The sequence below is a fragment of the Procambarus clarkii genome, chromosome 24 (genome assembly GCF_040958095.1).
Source record: "Procambarus clarkii isolate CNS0578487 chromosome 24, FALCON_Pclarkii_2.0, whole genome shotgun sequence".
Taxonomy (NCBI): Eukaryota; Metazoa; Arthropoda; class Malacostraca; order Decapoda; family Cambaridae; genus Procambarus; species Procambarus clarkii.
Window position 1 is genome coordinate 2,687,141 of NC_091173.1, and position 19,940 is coordinate 2,707,080.

Below are 19,940 nucleotides of genomic sequence, written 5' to 3' on the forward strand. Positions count from 1 at the left end.
GCCTCCCAACACCTCAAACCAATTCTATTTGCTGACGACACAACCTTCATTTACTCCAGTCCTGACCCCCTTGCTCTAAATGCCACAGTAAATACTGAGCTAAATAAAGTCCATCTTTAGCTAACTGCCAACAAACTCACCCTTAACATTGACAAAACTTTCTATATTCTGTTTGGCAATAAATCCTCTAATCAAATAAATCTCAAAATAAACAATACCCAAATTTGTAACAAATTAGATGGCAAATTCCTTGGCATTCTCATTGACCACAAGCTGAATTTCCAGGGACACATTCTAAATATATCAAAAAAAGTTTCAAAAACTGTGGGCATTCTTTCTAAGATCAGATATTATGTACCACGCCCTGCCCTGGTGACTCTCTATTACTCCTTAATTATCTATCCATATCTCAACTATGGTATTTGTGCTTGGGGTTCTACTACCCAAAATCACTTACGTCCTCTAATTACCCAACACAAAGCTGCTATTAGGACAATATCCAACTCTGGTCCCAGGCATCACTCGGTACCCCTACTCAAATCTCTGAATATGTTAGACATTAAGTCACTGCACATTCTCTCATGTGTATTATACATATATAAAACGCTAAACTATAATGCCAATCCTGATCTCAAAAGCTTCATAGAAGGATGTAACAGAACCCATGAGCACCACACCAGAAATAAATAACCGCTGCATTATGTAGGAATGCGGAGGAATTTCTGATGGAGGAGAAGACAGTTGCACAGCGCGATCCGCAGCGCGCGGAGCGCCGTGGGGGGCCTATATATAGCAGAGAGGAGGGGTCATGCGTTCTTTCTTGTTCCAGCCTCGCTCCGCTTCACAAGTCTTAGAAAAAAATTTTCTAAGTAATTTTTCTAGTAATTTACCATTTCACATTATGTCTGGGATTTGCCACATTATTTATGTCATGTGTTAGGCCACTATATGCTACTCTTTAAGCCCCGATTCTACTTAAAAATTATGTTAAACGTTTGCCTTACTTGTACCAATAGTTAATAAGGATTCCGCGTTCTTCAGACCATGTTCTATTTAGTTACCGGATATAAGCATATATATTAATGTTATTAAGTCATTGTAGCCAAGTTATACATGTATTTATGCTGTTGTAAAATTATACAAGTTACCTGTTCATTAACATGGTCTGAAAAAATTTAATTATTTTGTTACTACTAAAAAATTAAATAAATAGGTCCCAATGCTGTCGGTGTCTTATTCCTCCGTTATCAGAAAATACAGTTTTGATATTCCTAGAGTACGACTTAATCAAACCAGAAATGCTCTACAAATCAAGGGGCCCAGAATGTGGAATGACCTTCCCAACCATGTTAAAGACTGTACCTCTCTCAACCAGTTTAAGTTAAAAACGAAGCTATACCTAATAAATTCCCTGTAACCTACCTTACCCTTCTATTGTCAACCAATGTCTGTTTTTTTTAAGAGCGCTGTTTGTTGGCATAATTGTATTTGTGCTGCTTTTTCATCTATGTTTTCATTTCTTGTTTTCATTCTACTCATTATGCTCAATTAGTATTAAGCTTGTCATTTAAGTTTATCATGCCCGAAACGCTTTGCGTAATAGTTGCTTTAGGCATTGTATGTACTAGCTCTACCTATAAGTCAACCAATCTTTGTAAAAATTTATTGTATGTATGTACCTTACCTAAATAAAAATTATTATTATTATTATTATTATTAGATTTCTAAGGTTTGAGTTGAATTCAGACACATCAGTGTTAGGAATTCTATAGACTGCACCCACAGACAGGACAGACTCGGCACCCTTGACTCTGAAGCTGGCGAAGATATACTCCCCATAGCAGTCTCTAGTTCTAATTTCTTTTAAGCATGTTAGTTCTTGGTGGTAGTAAAGAGCAGTGCCACCACCTCTCTGAAGTTGACGACAGTTGTGAATTGCCGAGTAGTTAGGCATGTTAAAGAGTTGAGTGGTATCCTCTTTTAACCATGTATTCATATTCTTATATTAACTTATAATCAACTTCTGCTTGCCCGAAACGCTTTGCGTAATAGTGGCTTTAGGCATTGTATGTACTAGCTCTATCTATAAAGCCAACAAACTTTGTAAAATCTCTTTATGTATGTACCTTACCTAAATAAAAATTATTATATTATTATTATTATTATTCTATTGTCTCGTTTTGGGTATAATATTGTTTTGGAAGACGAGAACAGCAGCGGCGAACACAAGCCAGCGTATATTAATGTACGAAAGGGTTCGTGTTAAATTAACAGACTTTGTGAACGAACTGGTTTTTTGTGTACTGAACCGACTGTATCCGAAACAGTTGTATACGATTCGACCAGTGGCCGTAGTGGTGAGAGGGAAGCAAACAGTCTCATCATATCAACAACAATCATCAAACCGTTGCTGTTTAGTTTCTTTTTAAGTGAGTCGCTACAGGTGAGACGAGCAATTTCTTTGAATTATGATATAATGAAGAAAGGATCTATATATTTCTTTACATTATTATTTAAGGATAAAGCCAATAAAGATATAGCGGTCTCAGAAGTTTAGAGTTCACGCCTTCTAAAATGGCCGGGGTCCAAAATGAGTTTAAAGAGCATTCAACTACCGAAGTAGAAGTATAAAGGCTAAATAGGTTTACTACGCATACCCAGCTAATGATTTTAAGTTTTGTTTTGAGGGTTAATACAGTTATTTAGTGAGATTAGGTGTATTATGGCTAACTAGCGCCTGCAGGGCTTTCATAACATTTAAAGCTTTAGTTGCTTCTCAACCACAGTTTCATACATATTAATCATTAAATTTTCAGGGTGGAAGAATTTAACTTAGTTTATTTATTATGCACCCTATACCCATTTTGTAGGTGGCACCCATTTTACAGAGGCACATAATGAGTGCAGGAACTGAACCCCAAAATTAATTTCTACAATAATAATAATTACTAATTCATATTTACCTGTAAACTTACATTACACATATCACTGACCTTGATAACTAAAAAAATATTTTGTTTCACCTCGTCTAGAAGAAGTCTACATTAAATCCTTTGCACAGAATTGGGGGAGGGTCAGAAGTTTCTGCTGACTACTGAAAGCTGCTCCTGTATATATTGCACATTATGTGAAATTATTTCTCTTTATAAAACAGAAATGGGAAAAAAGAGGAAACTTGGAAAAGATCCAGAACCCTATCTTGTGCAGCTCGAGCTCCTCACAGCAGAACAGCTTTGTAACATTTTTGGTAAGCTATTTAGAGTTTCCTCAAAATTTTCTCAGTTAATTATTCAACTATTGTATCTAGAATTATTTTAAGGTGTAATTATTACCGAAGTGTAGTTACAGGATGAGAACTATGCTCTTGGTGTCTCGTCTTCCCAGTACTCTTTGTCATATAACGCTTTGAAACTACAGTACTGATGATTTCGGGAAATTTTAATTGTTTGTTTACATGGTTTGGAAAGTTCTTTTAGTAGTTCTCGAGACTGCAGTCTTGTCTGAAGCCAGCAGGTTTTGGTTTTGCTGACTTTCTGGTTGCCTTTTCCAGTGGGTGGCATACATGACTAACTAAATACATAAATGTCATCCCACTGTCTCTGTGAGGGGGCCAGGTTCTGGCTCTGGTCTCCAGTAGGCCTATAGAATTCACTGACTTATGGGAACCTACACACTATCAGGGATAGTAGTTTCATGGAGCCACCAGGGCTCACCCAGAAATTTGCATTTTATTACTTTCACTGCTGGTTTTATTAGTCAGAATTCTTTTGTCATTGAATTCTCACTTTTACCTGAATTTACCGGTTGGGTCACTAACACTCGTGTGGTCTTGATGAAGACAAGAAGCTAGCAATCTGTCAAAGGTTCCCCCATTTGTGCTGATTTTTTCAAGCTGGATTTTAAAATTCAACTAAGTTTTGGCATTTACCACTTCAACGGGTAGGCAGTTCCATGGTATGAGAGTTCCTGGTATGTTCCTCTTGTACCAGGAACAATTCCTCAACTGGTCCTGCCATGAGATTTGACTTAGTTCTAGATTTTGTTGCCTGGTGTTGAACTTTCTCCAAAGCTGCTTTATTTTTCTGAAGATGAGATCTCCACACTGTACTTGGATACAATAATCCAAGAGGGAACACATCAGAAATTTATTCAGTAGAATAACTACTTTCTTTTCCTTAAAGTCAAAGGTATGCTTAATTATTCTTAGGGATTGGTTAGCTTTTTTTTTTTTTTTTTTTTTTACAGCCACTCGCACGTGTTGTGCAACTTTTAGAGAATGATGTATTCTGACTCCAAGGTCCTTTTCTTCATCAATCTGCTGCACGGTAATGTTGTTAATTTGGTAGTTGTGTCGTAGATTATTATGTCCCAATGCAAGGTCTTGCATTTTTTTAATTAAAAAGCATTTGCCGGTCTTTGACCATTTGTGGAGTTTATGTAGATCTCTTTGTAAGGCATCAGTATCATTTTCACTTCCCAATTTACCATAAATCTTGGTTTCATCTACAAATTTGATGATATGGTTTGTAATTTATTTATTTATTTATTTATATACAAGAAGGTACATTGGGTTTGTGAGAATACATAGCATAGTACAGTATTTACACTCTTGTACAGCCACTTGTACGCGCAGCGTTTTGGGCAGGTCCTTAATCTAACAGATAATTTTAAGTAGGTAAATTCTATCAGAATTAATAAAATGATAACAAATACATTGCAAGAAAAAAAAATGAGATGAGAGAGATTAGTAAGTATATTAAAGCACATTGGTATATTAAAGCTCTGATTGATTACATTGACAGCTTGACTGGTAATTTAAACAAGATTAATAGACACCATACAGCATATTGCTAGCACATATAAGAAGACAGCAATGATCACAATGGTAAAGTTGTTCAAATTGGGTACATAAAGATTGAGAGATTTGGTAGCAATAGATACAGTGCAAGTTTAAAGCAAAAGGTAAAAAACTATGAAGATGAAATTAGGTACTTTTTAGTATTGTTTTTGAATGACGCAAAAGTTGGACAGCTTTTCAATTCAATAGGGAGTGAGTTCCATAGACTGGGTCCCTTTATTTGCATAGTGTTTACACAGATTAAGTTTGACTCTGGGGATATCAAAGAGATATTTATTTCTGGTGTGGTGATAATGGGTCCTATTACATCTGTCCAGGGAGAGTTTCAGAGCAGGATTTGCATTTAAGAACAGGGTTTTGTAAATGTAGTTGACACAAGAGAATTTGTGGAGTGAGATTATGTTTAGCATGTTTAGGGAGTTAAACAAGGGGGCTGAGTGTTGTCTGAAAGCAGAATTTGTTAGTATTCTGATAGCAGATTTTTGCTGGGTGATGATGGACTTGAGGTGGTTTGTAGTGGTTGAACCCCATGCACAGATACCATAATTAAGATAGGGATAGATTAGTGCATAATATAGAGAGATGAGAGCAGAGTTAGGTACATAATATCTGATTTTGGAGAGTATACCAACTGTTTTAGAGACTTTCTTAGTTATGTGTTGTATGTGGGTACTGAAGTTGAGTCTCTTGTCTAGGAATAGGCCGAGAAACTTCCATCATTTTTATTGCTAATGTTTACATTGTCTATCTGAAATATTGCAATATTCTCATTATGTCATTAATGTATATGACAAAAAGAGTTGGCCCCTAAATGGACCCTTGCAGTACCCAACTCACTCATTTCTCCTGTCAGATTTATTGCCGTTAAATCATTGTTTTATCCAAGTGTTCTGCTATTTATTCCATATGCCTGTAATTTCCTTGCTTTTTGATAATGTGGTACATTATCAAAAGCTTTAGCAAAGTTCATGTATATTACATCCTCCAGAAGTCCTTTGTGTGAATAGCTGGTTACTGTTTCCAAAAATGTGAGCAAGTTTGGATTGCAAGATCTATTTTTAATAAATCCATGTTGCATTGATTTTACAAGATTGTTGACTGTGAGATGGTGGATGATTTCTTCCCTTAGGGGAGCCGGTCGGCCTATGGGAGGGAGCCGGTCGGCCGAGCGAACAGTACACTGGACTTTTTATTTATTGGATTAGATTAGATTTTATTGGATTAGGGCATGGCTATTCCAAAGGAAACAGAGAGTTAGTATGAATGGGGTTAAGTCAGAGTGAGATAATGTTGTTAGTGGAGTACCTCAGGGTTCTGTCCTGGGACCTCTGTTGTTTATAATATATATAAACGATTTAGATTCAGGTTTGAGTAGCAACATTTGCAAATTTGCCGATGATACGAAAATCGGTAGGGAAATTAATTCGGAGGAGGACTCACTATCACTTCAAGTTGATCTAGATAGGGTTTTGAAATGGTCAAAGGATTGGCAAATGCAGTTTAATGCTGATAAATGTAAAGTTCTGAAGCTAGGTAATGATGATAGAGTTACAAGATACGAGCTAGATGGTGTTGAGATTGCGAAGTCGGATTGCGAAAGGGATCTGGGAGTTATGATTAGTAAGAATTTAAAACAAAAGGATCAATGCATGAATGTTCGTAATAAGGCGAATAGGACACTGGGATTTATTTTTTGAGATATATACAAGAGTTGTTACATTCTTGTACAGCCACTAGTACGCGTAGCGTTTCGGGCAGGTCCCTGGAATACGATCCCCTGCCGCGAAAAATCGTTTTTTCATCCAAGTACACATTTTACTGTTGCGTTAAACAGAGGCTACAGTTAAGGAATTGCGCCCAGTAAATCCTCCCCGGCCAGGATACGAACCCATGACATAGCGCTCGCGGAACGCCAGGCGAGTGTCTTACCACTACACCACGGAGACAAATTAATTTATTAATCGAAGCGTTAGTAACAAGACACCTGGTGTGGTTCTTAAGCTATATCTTGCTCTGGTTAGGCCCCATTTAGATTATGCAGTTCAGTTTTGGTTGCCGTATTATAGAATGGATATAAATTCACTTGAACGTGTCCAACGTAGGATGACAAAGTTAATTTCCCAAATTAGAAATCTTTCATATGAAGAAAGATTAACAAAACTTAAGTTGCATTCACTGGAAAGGCGAAGAGTTAGGGGTGACATGATAGAGGTTTACAAGTGGATGAATGGACATAACAGGAGGGATATTAATAGGGTATTAAAAATATCAACACAAGACAGAACATGAAACAATGGGTATAAATTGGATAAGTTTAGATTTAGGAAAGACTTGGGTAAATACTGGTTCAGTAACAGGGTTGTTGATTTGTGGAACCAATTACCGCATAACATGGTGGAGGTGGGGTCCCTCGATTGTTTCAGGCGCGGGTTGGACAAGTATATGAGTGGGATTGGGTGGTTATAGATAGCTGCCTCGTATGGGCCAATAGGCCTTCTGCAGTTACCTTTGTTCTTATGTTCTTACTTGTGATCCTGTGGTCCCGGGTTCGATCCCGGGCGCCGGCGAGAAACAATGGGCAGAGTTTCTTTCACCCGTATGCCTCTGTTACCTAGCAGTAAAATAGGTACCTGGGTGTTAGTCAGCTGTCACGGGCTGCTTCCTGGGGGTGGAGGCCTGGTCGAGGACCGGGCCGCAGGGACACTAAAGCCCCGAAATCATCTCAAGATAACCTCAAGATAGGATTCTCTACTTGAACTTGCAGAAGTGAGATGTCAAGCTGATCAGATGGTAGTTTTTCTGGTGAACACACTCTGCCTTTTTTTATAATATGGGTGACATTTACATATTTCCTATTTAAGGGAACTATCCCTTGGTCCAACATTTTCCTGAATCGAAGTTTCAATGGTAGGCATAGTTCCTCTGCCAATTCCCTTATGACACTGGATTGAATTCTGTCCACACTTAGGGCGTTTGAGTCTTTTAGTTTGTCATAGCTCTTCCTGATTAAGTCGCACATTATGGGTATATCCCTTTGTTCTCTTCCCTTCCTTCATAAATTTGTGTGGGTGATGGGATGTTGTTTAATCTTTCTAATGTGAACAATGATGTAAAGTATTCATTCAGAGTATTTGCTGCCCTTTTATTGTCCTTTGTAACTTAGTCTCTTGTATATGGCTTTCAGATTTATATTGCCTTGATATTTAGCTTTAAAATTTAAGCATGGCTACTGAAACCTTATGGAAAAAAGTAAAAAATAATGAAATTTTGTTTTTCTTTGTTAAAACTCAGATTTTACAGATATTACTGCATAGTTTTTGTATCATTGGAAATAACAAAGTTCTACTATTATGATAATCTAAATTTTAAATTTACTTCCAAATAAAAAAAATCATGATTTTTTTCCCCAAAATATATCTCATTTACAAAAATATTTTTCAAAATATGCCCCTTCAGAATTGTTAAGCCTGCTGAGATGTGTATTCTATTCCAAATTTTGTCAAAATCCATTTACAACCTTAGAATCTAGGAATAAAAAAAAAAGGAATTTGAATTGAGTTTTGAATTTTCCTCCAAAAAAGTGCAAAGTCAAAACTTAACAATATCTGTTTTAAGTAATTACCCAAGTGTATACCTTAGTATATAATTCACTTTGTATATACTTCCCTATGACTTGTATATAATTAATCTAATTATGTTTCAAGTTTATTAGTAGAAAAAAGGAAAAAAATAATGGTTGATAACTTGTGATTACTGTATTGCTAGATATTAATTGGATAATTAATATGACTTGAAAACAAATATACTTTGAGTTGACTGATTTCTCTCAAATAAAGCTCAAAATATAGCTAATAATCTATGCTATTAAAGCCAATAAAAGTATTGAAAAAACAGCCAAATAAAATTATTCAGGGGCCCTTAATACAGTTGAATCCTGCTGTGTACCCAGCCATGTTGGTATTACTTTGAATTAACTTACAAATATTGATGCTAAAAAGACCAATCAGGCCTGTCCCATTTTCTGTAAAGGGATTTCTTCTTGTGATTTCTACCTGGTCATTTATTTCACAATCTGCAACCATTGGTAAGGTTGATGATCTGGCATTATGGGTAACAAACTGTGCATTCTTAAAGGTGGCCTATCTCCATTGCCTTCCTCCTGTCATCATAATAAGTGGTGGGGAAATGGCTCTGACTGAGCTGTATATTGACCACACATTTAACTCGTGGGAAAGGGAAAGACTCCCTACTCCTTATTCCCGACTCCTTATTGTCTGAACTGCATTGTCTCACTTATAGTTGTTCACCTTCTTGTTGAATGACCTGATTTTCAGGATTATTGAGAATCTTTCTTACTAAATGTCCCTATGGGTCGCTTTTCAGTAGATAACTTCCTTAGTGAATCATATACCTTTGACATTGCCCAACTTATAAACTTTTTGCTCTCATATTGGTATCCTAAGTACTATTTATCACCTTTTGAATATCTTGTGACTCAGACTGAGCTACTTAGTCGTCTTTAGATAATTACTGTACTTGTATCTACATTATGATCCATTGTCATGTCACCCACAGGTAGACACACATCGTATTCCAAGGACAGCCCACTTCCCATGTTAAGATTCACCCAATCTACCTTTCCCAAGAAGCCCCATAATCCTTCAATTCTGTGACTAATGTATAATTTAGTTTAATTTAACAAAAACAATTTCAAAGTTTTCATACATAAAATTTCATTATCTATTAAAGATTTACTTTCCTCAGACAGTAAAGATGAAGCTGTATCCAGAGCCATTGTGCCCCTTGTAACTTCACCCAATGCTGGCCATGTGTTTTTGGTTGAATGTGCAGGTAAGTGATGACTTAGTAAAAAATCTATGTATTTTTTACACTAGTCCACATCTCTGACATTGAGTACTGAGCTATATTTTCTCCAGATATTTTAGTTATTTTTAATTTTAACATATGGCAAACTTATCAGCACTACAAACAAGCAGGAAACAATTACATGGCAGTGAGGAGAGAGGCAGAAAGAAACTTTGAGAAAAGGGGGGTAGCAGGCACATATAAAACATAACCAGTACTTTTCTATAAATTTATTAAAATCAAGCTGCATGTAAAGAATAAAGTCCAGAGATTGAAAATGGGGAACAGATTCACAGAGAATGAACAGGCAATGTGCAAAACATTAAATGAACAGTTCTAAAGTGTGTGTGTGCAGTATTAGGTTTTCAAAGAACCAGATGATGCCATTTCCAGAGACCACCATAGAGCACATGAAGGTGTCTCGAGGTAAAGTGGAAAAATTGATTAAGAAGCTAGAAAAAATAAAGCAGTTGGACCAGATGGAGTTTCACCTTGAGCTCTGAGAGAATGTGCATCTGACCTGAGCATTACACTTTAATTACTATTTCAGACAACTTATGTACAAGAATCTTAACATATATGAAAAAGGCAAATATAGTTCAATCTACAAAAATGGTAGCAGAGAAGACCCTCTAAATTATAGACCTGTAACATTGACAAGTGTGGTCGTCAAAACACTGCAAAAAATAGTTAAATTGAAATGGGTAGTATACCTAGAGAGAAATGATATAATTACAGACAGACAGTATAATAATAATAAATAATAATAAATTTTTATTCAGGAAAAATACATACATAGTTGATTTACAAAGATAAAGTTGGATTTATAGATAGAGCTAATACATACAATACCTAAAGCCACTAGTACGCATAGCATTTCAGGCAAGGTGTGGGGGGAAAAACTCACTTGGACTAAAGCTTAATAGTAATTGGGAATAGGTATAAATTATGTTGAAAAAATGAATAAAAAAAAAAATAAAGGGGGAACATGCTAGAAATCAGCAATTGTATAAGTTGGTGAACAAACAGCATTGTTTAACAAAAGCAAGACATGGGTTGACATTTAGGGGGTAAGGTAGGTTACATGAAGTTAATTAAGTAGTAGCACATGGTTTTACTCTTAAACTGGTTGAGAGAGGTAAAGCCTTTGACATGATTGGGGAGACCATTCCACATTCTGGGTCCCTTGATTTGTAGAGCATTTTTAGTTTGGTTAAGTCGCACTCTTGGAATATCAAATAGGTATTTTCTGGGGGGAGCCCCGTCGGTTCCCCAGAGCTTTACCAGGCTGATATGCTAATGTCAGACTTTGGCATCAGTCATGTGTATGGAATTCTAGGGCCTACTGGGGACCAAGGCCAGAACCTGCCCCCTCAGAGAGGCAAGGGGAGCAATGGCCTATAGAAACCCCCGTGTGCTTGGAAGCATTCTATGTCTGCCATCGACCGGGTCAAGCATCGAGAAAGGTAAGCATTACAAAACAAACCCCTATTCTGGTTAAAATTGCTACCAAAAGCCGAACTAGTGGATAGAACTCCTCAACAGAAAACAAGCAACTAGTATGACGTCATACGTCACCGCGCCGCTGTCTGCGCAGCTCCCCCCTCCCCGGGAGGGGGAAGGGGGAGCCCCAGACCTCCCACGCCGGCTATCCACCCATCAGTTCTTCGGCTGATGCTATAGGCACTGGTTGTGTGCTCCGGCTCCAGTAGTTGTTTCAGCACTGTACCTGGAGTGTGGTGTCTGTCTTCTAGGTGGTGCGTGAGCCAGGAGTGAGTCTCCAGTACTCGGGCTGCATGCGCCTAGGGTTCCCTTCCCTAGGTGCCCTGTAAGTACTGCCCTTGGGGCTTGGGGCCACCTTCCACAAGTTCCTTGGGTTCTGCCCCTGCTAGGCCGTTTACTGCTTGGTTTTCGGCCGCTCTTTGTGCGCTCGGGTGGTCTGTCTCCCTTGTTCGCCTTAGGGTACGGGGCAGTTTTGCACTGATGGGGTGCAGGGTACTGTGCAGCTTGTTTCCACCAATCATGGCGGCCGGCTCTGTTCCGCTTGGGTACACTGTCCTCTTGCAGGGTTTTCTTTTTCTTTTTCTTTTTTCTACCTGGTGGGGGTCTGCCTTCGTTCTTCCCTCTTGTGTCCCTTGTGTCCTGAGTATTTTTCTGGTGGTTCCTCCTGCTAGGTCCCCGTGAGTGTACAAGTCCCGGGGGTTCAGCTCTTAGAAAGTTGTTTGGTAGCTTTGGGCACCGGTTAGCAGTACCCTGCCTGGGATTACCTGAGCGTGAGTCCTATTACTGTATAGTAAATGCTCGGGACCCTGGGAAACCCCTGGGGGCGCGCGGGTCCGATGGATGTGCCTTTGTGGTCCCCGTTTGCTGTTCTAGGTGTTGCATGGATTTTCGGTTGGTGGTACTCCCCACTTGGCCCCTGTGAGTGGTCACGTCTCATGGGTTCGGCTTTTAGAAGTTTGTTTGGTAAAATTGGGTGCCGGTTTGCAGTACAGTACAACCTCGATTCAACGTACTGTATGGGACCAACCCCAGTGCGTTGGAGCATTGGATTCGTTGCAAGAGGTGACCTTCAGGAGTCGTTTGTATCAGTGTCTTTTTTTTTTCTTGTACACAATAAAAATGCATTATTATATTACATACTGTACCTATATATTACTACTCTGCTAAAAAGTACTGTAATTCATTTATTTACATTATTGTTGGAGATAGTATGTCCATCTTGAAGTTTCGTGAAGTTGTGAATGCTGTACAGTAAATACGTACTGCAGTGCATTATGCCGTTAGCACTGTGTTGATTAAAAGTAGTTCTGCTGTATGTTGAGTACTACAATACAGCTTATGAAAACTATTGTACACTAAAATTACTGCATCTTTAATTTTAACACTATGTACACACTTAAATTTAACACTTGTTCTAAATGTTCACTTAACACACAATGTTTTTAGATGTTTGCATCAGCTTTGCTGGTGCTCGCTGCTGCTGTGTTGGCTTCAGCTGCTTCTGTGCTGGTGCTGGGTACGGCTGTGCTGGTGCTGGGTACGGCTGTGCTGGTGCTGGGTACGGCTGTGCTGGTGCTGGGTACGGCTGTGCTGGTGCTGGGTACGGCTGTGCTGGTGCTGGGTACGGCTGTGCTGGTGCTGGGTACGGCTGTGCTGGTGCTGGGTACGGCTGTGCTGGTGCTGGGTACGGCTGTGCTGGTGCTGGGTACGGCTGTGCTGGTGCTGGGTACGGCTGTGCTGGTGCTGGGTACGGCTGTGCTGGTGCTGGGTACAACTGTGCTGGTGCTGGGTACGGCTGTGCTGGTGCTGGGTACGGCTGTGCTGGTGCTGGGTACGGCTGTGCTGGTGCTGGGTACGGCTGTGCTGGTGCTGGGTACGGCTGTGCTGGTGCTGGGTACGGCTGTGCTGGTGCTGGGTACGGCTGTGCTGGTGCTGGGTACGGCTGTGCTGGTGCTGGGTACGGCTGTGCTGGTGCTGGGTACGGCTGTGCTGGTGCTGGGTACGGCTGTGCTGGTGCTGGGTACGGCTGTGCTGGTGCTGGGTACGGCTGTGCTGGTGCTGGGTACGGCTGTGCTGGTGCTGGGTACGGCTGTGCTGGTGCTGGGTACGGCTGTGCTGGTGCTGGGTACGGCTGTGCTGGTGCTGGGTACGGCTGTGCTGGTGCTGGGTACGGCTGTGCTGGTGCTGGGTACGGCTGTGCTGGTGCTGGGTACGGCTGTGCTGGTGCTGGGTACGGCTGTGCTGGTGCTGGGTACGGCTGTGCTGGTGCTGGGTACGGCTGTGCTGGTTGATTTGCTGTTAGTTCGTGAAAAATATTGACTCATTTTCATTTGTTTCCTTCATTTTGTCATGTCCTTGAGACAAATATCTTTCATCGTCCTTAGGTGTTGATAAAAGCCTGGTAGCTCTGGATTGTCAGTTTGTGAAACAATATCAAGATGTTTTTCAACATAGAACAATGCATCAGCACACACAGCAGATTGTAAACTGCTATCATTCTCATCCTCATCTTCCTCTCCGTCATCGTCAACAGTGCCAGTAACATTTTGTATAATCTCATCATCTGTTAAATGACCAATGGGTGGATCGACTGCATCAATATCTAACCACTCCTCCACATCGTTCAGCGTCAACTCCACCTCACCACCGGCACGCAGTTCTTGATAAATATCATTTGAAAATCCTTCAAAATCCATTTCTTCCTCTGTCACTTCATCAGCATGATCAAGCAACAGGAGTTTTTTCCAACAATTTCTTAATGTTGACTCTTGAACTTCATCCCAAACTTTAGCCCAGTTGTAAATGGCTTCCTTAACCCTTTAACTGTGCAATGCGCCTGCAGGCCCACGTCTGGGGTGCGCTACACGCCTCCAGGTATTTGTATTTTTCACGTTCCATTCAAAACTCCTGCAGCTACATGGGGTTCACATCAGCTTCCTCAGGGCTCTTGTAAACAGATGCCATCTTTAAAAAAAATCATGGTTCACATTCCCAGGTGTGAGAGCCTCAGTAGTGAGCAACCAAGGCTGGCGCTCGCAGCATGAGCGCACAGCACTGCTGTTCAGCGTGTGACCACAGCATCGCCTAATAATGTCAAAATATATATATAACCTATATTATTTAGCCATGATAGTATTATAGAAGATCCTGGGTGTGATAATGACTGGGTACAATGTTCAAATATCAGTGATTCAATGCTGTTCACGATGTTTACAGCGCTAGCCACAGCACCACAGCATTATTTCGTCCATCTAGGAATCTTCAAACAACTTCTCAGGTTCCTTTTCAAAATAAACTTGTGGTCAATTATTCATTTACAGGAATTAGTGACCAGGATTGTGGTTATAATTAGCATTGTGCGTAGTATTGTGGAAGGAGGAATTTTGGTGAGGAAGGGAGAGAATTGAGGTAGCCTCACTGTGTGGCAGCCACTGTTGTTTTGCTCACCATACTAGCTTCGTGGTTTGCTATGGGGAACACACATGTACATGGGTATATACAGTGTGTGTGTGTGTGTGTATATAGTGTAATAACAGCAACAGGAGTATGTTGAGTGGAGCTATTTTGGTGAGGGAGGTGACGTCGTAATCATAACGTCGCCTGCTGTCTGCTGTGTGATTTCTCATGCAGTGTATGGTGGCCACTATACTGTTTGGACACAATACCGGCTTATTTGCATAGTTCTGGTAAATAAAACATGTAGATAGGTATATATAACGTGTAAATAGTGTAATAAAAACAATAACAGAATGGTGGGAGGAGCAATGTTGGCGAGTAAGATGTTGGAGTGAGGGAGGGCTGTCTGGGTGTGGCTGCTCACACTCGCGATGTTCTGAATGTGTTGATGGTAAATGTATATAAATGGGAGCTGGTCGGTCGAGCGGACAGCACACTGGACTTGTGATCCTGTGGTCCCGGGTTCGATCCCGGGCGCCGGCGAGAAACAATGGGCAGAGTTTCTTTCACCCTATGCCCCTGTTATCTAGCAGTAAAATAGGTACCTGGGTGTTAGTCAGCTGTCACGGGCTGCTTGCTGGGGGTTGAGGCCTGGTCGAGGACCGGGCCGCGGGACCACTAAAAGCCCCAAAATCATCTCAAGATAACTCAAGATAGTGTGTGACAGTGTATAGTGTGTACATATGTTGTAAATATACATAAATGAACATGAAACATTGGCGTGAATAACTGTATGATGGGAGGAGCAATGTTGGCGAATACAATGTTGGAGGAGTGAGGGAGGGCTGGCTGGGTGTGACAGCTCACACTCGCGGTGTTCTGAATGTGTTGATGGTGAATGTATATAGTGTGTGACAGTGTATAGTCTGTAAATAGATTGTATATATACATAAATTAGCATGATACATGGTAAATATGTGCAACATATGTGTATACAAAGGTCATGCACATAACAGTGTCTTCGGACAGTACGGATGTTTTACTGCCATAATATAGTGTACGTGTTCATTATACATAGGATTAGCACATAAAAACAAATAAAATGTATTTGTAACTGATCAAAAAATGAACAAAAATATATTCACGGCAACTCGCATGCCCTGCCCTGTGCGCCCTACTGGCCCCGGAAGCGTACGTCACGGGCGGAACAGGGAATGATGACATCACGAGCCAGCTTACGGACCCCATAGCAGCCAAAGGAAGTACAATTTCGATTTTTTTTTTTACTTACCCATACTGAGGGAAAGGTTTTTGACACTTTAAAAAAAAATTCAAGAGAATTTATTTCCTGCACACTGGAGGGGGGGGGGGGTCATATTTGGAGGTGGCGCAGTTAACGGGTTAATGGAGTATTTTTTGTAACGTTCCAGTTTTGCTTGACCTCGCGAATCGGTTCCTTGTCTTTTGTCTTCATCTGCCTCAATCACCACCATGATTTCTTTATTCATTGCTTGTTTGTAGATCCTTTTCATTGCACATATAACACTCATATCCATTGGCTGGATCAGAGAGGTGGTATTTGGAGGCAAGGCCATACATTTGATGCGTCCATCATGTGACGCTAATGTGTCGAGCCCTACATGAGCTGGGGCATTGTCAACCAAGAGTAATGCCTTTACATCATTCCGTCTCACTTCACACTTGTTTATCTGAAAATCTCTTACTTCTTTGCAAAAATGATTTTTGAACCAGTCTACAAAAATATCTCCTGTAAACCAAGCGGTTTTAGAGTTGTAGTAGACCACAGGTAGCTTGTTCATTAAATTTTTCAAAGCACGTGTTTTTTTTTAACTTCCCCACAATGGCGGACTTTGTTCTGTGACTTACGTCTGCATTTGCACACAGCATGGCAGAAACTTTTTCTTTGTTTACCTTACGGACAGGAACACTCTTATCTAGCCTAGATGCCAAAGTGTTGTTCTGCAAGCATTTCCAATTAAAGCCTGTTTCATCGGCATTGTATACCTGAAAACGCCTTAGATCATTTGTTATTATGTAATCATTTAATTTACGCTTAAATGGCTCGACAGAATTTGTATCTGCACTTAATGATTCTCCACAAACTTTCCTGTTCTTAATATTATGCCTATTCTTAAACCTTTGCAACCATCCTGCACTTGCTCGAAAATCTGCAATGTTCATCTTCCGTGCAAATAAATCGGCTGCTGTCTTAATGGTGTCGCCGCCGAGTGGCATCCCCACAGAGCGCTCCTGGTTAAACCATTTATACACAGCTTTGTTCAAATTTGAATTTGTAGAACCTTTTATTGTTTTCCTTTTATTTAATGCACCACTATCACTCGAAGCAAGGAACTTCCTAATATCATCTTTCTGTCTCTTGATATCACACACCGTACTTTTCCCGACATTAAATTCTGCTGCCAGCCTAATAACAGAGTAGCCATGTTCACAGAAAATGTCTATAAGGAGATTTTACCACATGTAGCTAGCTAATCATGCTTCAGCCTTTAAATTAATTTACAAAGATACGTGTGCCACAAGTCAGTGAACGAAAATTATGGAAACGTAGTCGTTCATTTGTGTGGACCACTCTGGCTGGTGTCTGGTTCAGATGGTTGACTTGTTGTGTGGACCAATCTGGCTGGTGTCTGGTTCATATGGTTCACTTGTGTGATCCACTTAATTGTGTGATCCAACTTGTCTTATGAAGGAATTATTACTGTAATTATAATCTGTGATAGAATGAGAAAGTTTTCTACAACTGTGTGAACTCTGTCCCAACATCGTAAGTTTGTGGACCACTTGTAATTACCTAAGTGTAGTTACAGGATGAGAGCTACGCTCGTGGTGTCCCGTCTTCCCAGCACTCTTTGTCATATAACGCTTTGAAACTACTGACGGTCTTGGCCTCCACCACCTTCTTACCAAACTTGTTCCAACCGTCTACCACTCTGTTTGCGAAAGTGAATTTTCTTATATTTCTTCGGCATCTGTGTTTAGCTAGTTTAAATCTATAACCTCTTGTTCTTAAAGTTCCAAGTCTCGGGAAATCTTCCCTATCGATTTTATCAATTCCTGTTACTATTTTGTATGTAGTGATCATATCACCTCTTTTTCTTCTGTCTTCTAGTTTTGGCATATTTCATGCCTCTAACCTCTCCTCGTTGCTCTTGCCCTTCAGTTCTGGGAGCCACTTAGTAGCATGTCTTTGCACCTTTTACAGTTTGTTGATGTGCTTCTTAAGATATGGGCACCACACAAACGCTGCATATTCTAGCTTTGGCCTAACAAAAGTCGTGAACAATTTCTTTAGTATATCGCCATCCATGTATTTAAAAGCAATTCTGAAGTTAGAAAGCGTGGCATAGGCTCCTTGCACAATATTCTTTGTGGTCTCAGGTGATAGTTTTCTATCTAGAACCACTCCTAGATCTCTTTCTTTATCAGAATTCTTTAAAGATTTCTCATATAATATATAGGTTGTGTGGGGTCTATGTTCTCCTATTCCACATTCCATAACATGGCATTTATTAACATTAAATTCCATTTGCCAAGTATATAAGTATACTTGGCAAATGCAAATATACTTATATAAAATAAGTATATTTGCCATATACTTATTTTGTCCAGGTCATCTTGAAGGGCATGACAATCATCTAAGTTTCTTATCCTTCCTATTTATTATCTTAGCATCATCAGCAAACATGTTCATATAATTCTGTATACCAACTGGTAGATCATTTATGTAGACAATAAACATCACTGGTGCAAGAACTGAACCCTGTGTTACTCTACTTGTGACATTTCTCCAGTCCGATACATTGCCTCTGATCACTGCCCTCATTTTTCTATCAGTCAGAAAATTTTTCATCCATGTTAGAAGCTTACCTGTCACCCCTCCAATATTTTCCAGTTTCCAGAACAACCTCTTATGTGGAACTCTGTCAAAAGCCTTTTTTAGATCCAGATAGATGCAGTCAACCCAACCATCTCTTTCCTGTAATATCTCTGTTGCTCGATCATAGAAACTGAGTAAATTCGATACACAGGATCTTCCCGATCGAAAACCATACTGTCTGTCTGATATTATATCATTTCTCTCCAGGTGTTCTTCCCATTTAGTTTTAATTATTTTTTCCAATATTTTGACTACAGAGCACCACTTGGTTTCCGAACCCCTTGGGGACAAGACCCGTCGGTTAACATGTAAGTTCGTATACGAGAAATAGAGGGGAAAAAATAAACTAGAAATGTAAAAAGAAATTTTTCCGAAAAATTTACAAAAAAAAAAACTCTAGGGGAAAAAATCGACAGGTTCATGGCGTAAATGCGACCGTGTTTTGTTTGTACTCACCAATAAGTGAAGTCCTGATCCGCTTTATAAAAGTCCTTAATTGTTCCTAACTGATTATTAAGACGTCTGGCAAACATCCTCTGGATGTTTCCTGCCAGCCTGCAGGAACATCCTGCCAGCCTGCAGGAACATCCTGCCAGCCTGCAGGAACATCCTGCCAGCCTGCAGGAACATCCTGCCAGCCTGCAGGAACATCCTGCCAGCCTGCAGGAACATCCTGCCAGCCTGCAGGCACATCCTGCCAGCCTGCAGGCACATCCTGCCAGCCTGCCTGCCAGCCTGCAGGCACATCCTGCCAGCCTGCCTGCCAGCCTGCAGGCACATCCTGCCAGCCTGCCTGCCAGCCTGCAGGCACATCCTGCCAGCCTGCCTGCCAGCCTGCAGGCACATCCTGCCAGCCTGCCTGCCAGCCTGCAGGCACATCCTGCCAGCCTGCCTGCCAGCCTGCAGGCACATCCTGCCAGCCTGCAGGAACATCCTGCCTGCCAGCTTGCCTGCCAGCCTGCAGGCACATCCTGCAGGCACATCCTGCCAGCCTGCAGGCACATCCTGCAGGCACATCCTGCCAGCCTGCAGGCACATCCTGCCAGCCTGCAGGCACATCCTGCCAGCCTGCAGGCACATCCTGCCAGCCTGCAGGCACATCCTGCCTAAAATATACGATGATGTACTGTACATTTAAGAAACAAATCTGGGTCACAGGTCTGTGGAGTGTGGTTAGGCTTACGGAGTCAGCCGGTCCCTCCCCCACCACCGACACACCTCCCCCACCCCCCACCCCAAACCCATACACACACACACACACACTCTCAAAGGTCACGTGGTTCACGGTTCACTTCAACACCCATATATCGCTTCCTGCCTGCCTGCCTCCTTCCCAGCCTGCCTCCTTTCCAGCCAGCCTGCCTCCTTCCCAGCCTGCCTCCCTCCCTGCCATAATGC

General features: G+C 40.9%; 1 protein-coding gene across 4 annotated transcripts in view; it reads left to right on the forward strand.

Annotated features, from left to right (window-relative positions):
* The first annotated feature begins 2,321 nt into the window (after positions 1-2,321).
* LOC123761800 (uncharacterized) overlaps positions 2,322-19,940 on the forward strand; it is a 653,931-nt gene continuing 636,312 nt past the window's right edge. For 2 of the 4 annotated variants that reach the window (XM_069330457.1, XM_069330459.1), the window contains exons 1-3: positions 2,322-2,443; positions 3,155-3,247; positions 9,623-9,709. In XM_069330457.1, coding sequence (XP_069186558.1) covers positions 3,157-3,247; positions 9,623-9,709 — 178 coding nt within the window. In that variant the 5' untranslated portion in view covers positions 2,322-2,443; positions 3,155-3,156. Of the gene's footprint in view, positions 2,444-3,154; positions 3,248-9,622; positions 9,710-19,940 lie in introns of those variants that run through there. The other 2 variants (XM_069330458.1, XM_069330460.1) reach the window with 2 other exon arrangements.